At 44.4% G+C, this 6138-nt stretch overlaps 1 protein-coding gene across 1 annotated transcript in view; it reads left to right on the forward strand.

Annotated features, from left to right (window-relative positions):
- Window positions 1–5419: 5419 nt before the first annotated feature.
- LOC125034389 (deoxyuridine 5'-triphosphate nucleotidohydrolase-like) overlaps window positions 5420–6138 on the forward strand; it is a gene marked incomplete at its 5' end in the record, with an annotated part of 10826 nt that continues 10107 nt past the window's right edge. Inside the window, one exon of the mRNA XM_047626159.1 lies at window positions 5420–5598. Coding sequence (XP_047482115.1) covers window positions 5420–5598 — 179 coding nt within the window. The remainder of the gene's footprint in view (window positions 5599–6138) is intronic.

Consider the following 6138-nt stretch of genomic DNA (forward strand, 5'->3'; position numbering starts at 1 on the left):
CAGCCTCCAGTGCAGCCACTGGCTGTCTTCAACACAGCTCACCCAAAGACAACATCTACCTCCTGACCACAAGAGGCGTAGAGGATTCTTGCTCAGGGTATAATAATCATAAATTGGGTCCCCAGCTACATAGGCACCAGAAGGAACGAGCTTGCTGACAGACTAGCCGACATTGGCAAGGGTATGCCCCCAAATTCCATGACCATACAACCGAACCAAATAATCTAAAGGCAGAAGTGTAATGCCACAGCTCGTGCCTTCCTTTGTAGTTTCACAGAGAGAAAACGAGATCCTCCCCCTCGGCCAGATGGTACTCAGACGCCACAGGCTACGAGCGACTGGCACTCTCTGAAACAATCAATAGAGGTACCAAAGTCATTGTCTACACTACACATCGCCTTCTTGAGTTTGGGAGTTTGGGATGAGTGCTTCTGGCACACAAAACAAATCTGGTGACTAAACCGAAAAAACAACTAAAGAGCCTCGATAAAAGCACTTCAGACTGTCTTGTACGGGATGACAGAGGATTCACGTGACTGTGGTATGATAAGAAAGCAATATTTATTGCTTCTAATCAGCATAGCATAGAGCTAACATCTCACTGCCAGAAATGGTGTAACAAGACGAAACTGTTTCTGAACATACAGCACCCAAGGATCATTGAAGCATACAATGAAAGCATGGGCGGTATGGACATAGCAGAGCAGCATATTGCAGAAATAAGTCCCGCACTGCCAAATACACTGCCCAGGCAATGCTACAAACGTGTTTGTTTCGGTTTTGCATGAAAATCACACGATTGATGGCATGAAAGAAACGGGGAAATTGCGGGTAAAATATTATTAATATACACAGAACCAGTCACTATATTGTTTATATTGCACAGCCCCTGCATAAGACAGTATAGTGACTGATTCTGTGTACATTATTCACATTTTACCCCACAATTTCCCCGTTACCTTTCATGCCCTCCCTGCTATCGGGGCCAAGAATGCGGGAGCTTGGGGGTTCCGCGGCATAATTCCTACATATGTGTGTACTAAAAGGTGAGAGAAATCCATCGATGCCAAAATCGTCGCGATCGGTTATGCGACGCTATTCCAGAAAATTACCACGATTTTTTTTGGCGTTAAATACATCCCATTCTCGGGTACGAATGGGATATATATTATAGCAAGGACTTCGATTAAATGTCAATTTGTCACTTATTACAGCTCCCTTCTCCCACACGAGCTGCATTAATGTTATCAGTTGTGTCCGAGAAGGCAGAGCCAGCTGATCATTAGAAGTTACTTTTATGTTATTACCAAGTCAGTTGCAATGTATTACTTTAGACCCCCCAATCTCTTGCTCGTTGTTGCCGTGGGGGGCGTAGGGGGCGGAGGCTGAGGTCCAGGGTAGAGGATCACCCCTACCTTGTACCTCAGCCCTCGCCTCAACTAATTTTGCATGGTCTTTTCTTTGTAGGACAGGACTAAAGATCTCTGCAGCCAAATCCAAAGCCATGGCTCTGAGACAGAGAGTTCGAGGCACAAGACTGAAAATCCAGGGAGTGGAATTAGAATGGGTCAAGAACTACCTATACCTTGGGGTAAGGATAGACCGGACCCTCTCCTTCCAGAAGGAGGTCCAGTACCTGGTTGACCGAACCAAAGCAAGACTGTCCGTCATGAGAGCAATGACTGGGAGACGCATAGGGGCCAGACACAAAGTACTAAGATCATTCTATGTACATGCTGTCCGGCCCATTGTGGACTATGCCTCAGTCGCTCTAATTGCTGCAAAGAAAAAGCACACAGACAAATTAGAAACAGTCCAAAATGAAGCTCCCAAGATCATTCTGGGTGCCCCGAGGTGGACGAAGGTCCTCAACCTCCTGATGGAGGCAAACCTTCTCCCCCTGGACTCACGAATCGATCTAATGGCAACACAATTCCTGTCAAAGGTCATCCAGGCTCCCAGGAACACAAGCCTAAGACAAAAATTAGTCAGATGCCTCGAACAAGACAACGAGCTCTTTGCAAACAACTCCTGGCTGTCTCATACAGCCAGGGTGTTGATACGCCATCAGCTCAAAGAACAGCTTCTTGCTAAGGGCATGGACTCCCCCCACCCCGACTTTGCCGAAGCCCCGCCGTGGGCACTGAGCCTGATAGAGTTCAACATAATGAGCCTGTCAGTGAAAAAGAGCCTATACCCCATGCCTAGCCTATGGCAGAAGCCCACAGGGTCATTGCAGTCATCACTCCTCCGGGTAGTAGAACATACTACACGGATGGATCGGTCGATCCCTTGAGCCACACTGCAGGCGCCGGCTTTGCAGCAAGGCATACCACGAGATCCATGAGGGTAACAGACAACGCCTCCTTGCTACAGGCAGAGGCAGTTGCAATCATGGGAGCCTTAGGCCACGCGTCCCTAAGGAAAGGACACGTGGTCATACACACAGACTCCAGGGCAGCCATTGACTGTCTTCAGCACAGCTCACCCACAGATAACATCTACCTACTGACCACGATTCTCACAATGGCACAGAGAATTCTTGCTCAGGGTAGAAGAATTATCATCAACTGGGTCCCAAGCCACATCGGCATCAGAGGGAACGAGCTTGCTGACAGACTAGCCGTCGCTGGCAGGGGTATGCCCCCAAATCCCATGACGATAAAACCGAGCCGAAAATTACTTATGGAGAAGTGTGCCTTGGTCGGTCGTACCTTCCTACGGCAGCTCCACAGAGAGGAAACGAGAACCTACCCCTCGGCCAGCTGGTACTCAGACGCCACAGGCTATGAACCACTGGCACTCTCTGAAGTAAGCAACAGAGGTACCGAAGTCATTCTTCACAGAATGCGCCTAGGTTACCACTGTGCATGGCAGATTATCCCAACAATCGAACGCGATGAAAGGTGCTCCAAGCACTGCGGCGAGCCGAACGCCACACTAGTCCACTACCTAGAAAATTGTGACCATACACAATTCCTGAGACAGGGACCGCCCACAACAGCCGCCGTGCTGGTAAAGAGGCTATGCGAAATGCTTACACCATGGCGGCAGGAGCGCCTGCTGGCAATCCCGCCGCCACGGTAAGCACCGAGTGTCAGACAACTCAATGAGACAGCCGTAAAAAGCTGACACAACCCGGGCCATATTTAGAAGGCCCGGGCGAAGCTAGAACTTCGCAAACCATAAAGAAGAAGTCTATTCTTCTCCTCCTTTCCTTTTCCTTCTCTTCATCACCCCTTCTTCTGTCCGCTTATCCTAATGTTAGACTGGGTTAGCCCTAACCGCAGCCTTCGTATTGCTTTACTCTCGTGATTCAGTCAACTTACTTAAGGTAGATTTAATACTATTCTTGATCATTGAAATATCAGATCAGTATGGCAACATTATGCCACATTATTCACTAATCCTGTAAAATTAAATCTATTCTTATTAATATATATGCCATCATTATTGAAATATTCATTCATATATATCATTATTGTCGAAGAGACTGATGAGTTCTTTTAATAGATATTGTATTTATCGTGTCTGTGCACTTCGAGTGATTTCACTGGTGTAAGCGTAGTTTATTTTTGTTTCCTCTATCACCCCGTATCTCTGTGGAGTGGTTCCCTTCTTGTTCAGTGTCCTATAATGTAGGAATGACAAAAATGGATTATATGAAACACTGTGTGCAAAAAGAACTTACAAATTTATTTCGAACAAGTACTTGCAAATGGACTATAGTTTCTTGGCCCGTTATCCACTAACTTGGGGGGGGGGGGGGGGCGTACTGGAATCCATAGTTAACTCCGCAGTAATACTAGAGATAATCTTAAATCTCTTTTTATAGTTATGTTTAATTACGCAGTTTTCTTCTAATGAGTTTCTGGAATCAACACTGATTCAACTTCACTCAATGATGTTCCAAGCTGAACTGCCTCAAAGGAGGGCAGACCCGGGGATGCCAGGTCACCTAGGCAAGGGGCTGGTTGCTCGGCTGTATGGTTGCTAAGGTGACAGTTTCAGGAGGCGATTTGGCATTTTGGCCCTCATCTCAAGTTAAATTCCCACCAAGATCGTCCTTGAGTCCTGGACCCCTAACATAAACACTCATTACCTCATTACCACCAAACTCGATTTTGTAATTTTATTCCCTAGATTTTCCGATCATCGTCAGTAACCAAGGGTTACATTTTATCGATTAATGCACCAAATATAACATATCTGGAGTGTCACTGCTTCTGGTCGATGACACTAATCATAAACTCATTTTTACCCGTTTCGCCACTATACTTTCTCATAATGCTGTGTGACCTTTGATGTCTAGCATATTTGTTTGCTTTGACCATTCTAAAAATCCACATACATTGCCTTGGGAACCAGAATTTTTTTTATCCGAGAGCTTTGCCCCCAAGCCCCACTCTATTTTGAATACGCTGCCAATGATCTTAGATGTTGACGGGTCAGAAAATGTTCAATCAATCAATAAATATTACTTTGAATATATATATATATATATATATATATATATATATATATATATATATATATACACCAAATATTGTATATAAACTTGCCTGTATCTTCGTCACCGCGTACTAAAAAATTACAAGTCCGGTAAATTGCATTGGCTGGAAGTTCTCACTCTGGGCAATCGCGGGCGCGTTGAAAAGGTGACAAGGGATGCGGCATCGTCGTTGCCCGTTTTATGTTTTGACGGTCGCATTTATACGAAGACCGTGGCCATGACAAAGGACTAAGGGTACGGCCGTAGTTGGTAGCAAATGAAGACATGGTATTTGAACACAGGCAATGAAGAGGTAGTATTAGGCTGGTGAGTTATTTACTAGCTGGCAACTTCATCTCCTGCCTCCGCTCATATGCTCGGAATACAAGGGAATGTATTCGTCGTATGCTACATTTATTATTAAAGTAAGCAATAACTTCCATTATGATACTTCCAATTTCATATCATTATTTTATTCTCTACGTGTCCTTGTTAAGTCCCCATTTATGTCCGGTGAAAAATTCGCGGGCACGCCATGCGGTTGAGTCCGCTAAATGCAAATGACACGCGATGCATTGCAGGGAAATGCGCTAAGACAATAAGTAGCAGTATTGTCAAATGACAACAAATATAGCATCAGTAATATGTTTATGATAACCAGACACTTAGCAAAAATTTATGATCAAGATATCATAACTATTCATATTAGTGTTGATAAAAGTGGTGATGCTCACATGATAGATTAACAGTTGATACTAGGTATAAAATGTTTCAACACCTTCAAGAGAGATAGTCATCGCTGTTAAAAATGAAAGGTCAATTATTCGTGTTTTTTTCTGTTCATAAATTCCATTAAATCGATGAATGTTTATACCGCGCAGAGGGCGCCATAGAGGGAACAGACGTCCTTTTGGCGCCAATACTTGAACTCCTCAGTCCCTCGTAGGTCGGCGCTCCTGCACCTCCATCTTCCGAACCCAGACTCTCCTTAAGGCTTCCACCATGCCAGGCGAATTAAAAACAGTGCTGAGGTTTAAGAAGCTGACAGAACATGCCTTTACGCCCTCGAAGGGCTCGAAATTTGCTGCTGGTTTCGACTTGTGCAGGTGGGCTACTCAGTCCCTTTGTCTTTCCGTTGAGCCAACGTGACTTAGGCAAAGAAAACACTGCATGGGAAATAAGGGAATGCAACAAGGTCTATAGTGAATCGGTCATCCACTGTGGCCTTTTTCCTTTGTTACTGGCAAGAGGACAACTTGCCTCAATCATGTACATTTTGGCAAGACAACTTTAGGACAGCTATAGCTATAGGAATTTATCCAAGCTCTATCTTGCTGAATTTATTTACTGGAAGTTTGCTTGCGTGCCAAAGGCATGGAAGCTATGGTGACAGATCAATGTTTTGAATGCTTATCAAAATCGATCAGTCTGCTTGCACAATTTAGTCCAGATAGGTAATTGTGATTAAATGTAGGAAAAGAGATGAATGAGAACCATTCAAGTACATCTCAAGCACTGTGAAGATATTCATTCTCATTCACACCTTTTGCCACATGCCACAGCTAACACACCTTAAGACTCTACCAAAGTAATTATCAGAACATTTTCCATATATAACTGTCATGATTACAGTAAAAGTTTATGAA

This window comes from Penaeus chinensis, chromosome 2 (genome assembly GCF_019202785.1).
Source record: "Penaeus chinensis breed Huanghai No. 1 chromosome 2, ASM1920278v2, whole genome shotgun sequence".
Taxonomy (NCBI): domain Eukaryota; kingdom Metazoa; phylum Arthropoda; class Malacostraca; order Decapoda; family Penaeidae; genus Penaeus; species Penaeus chinensis.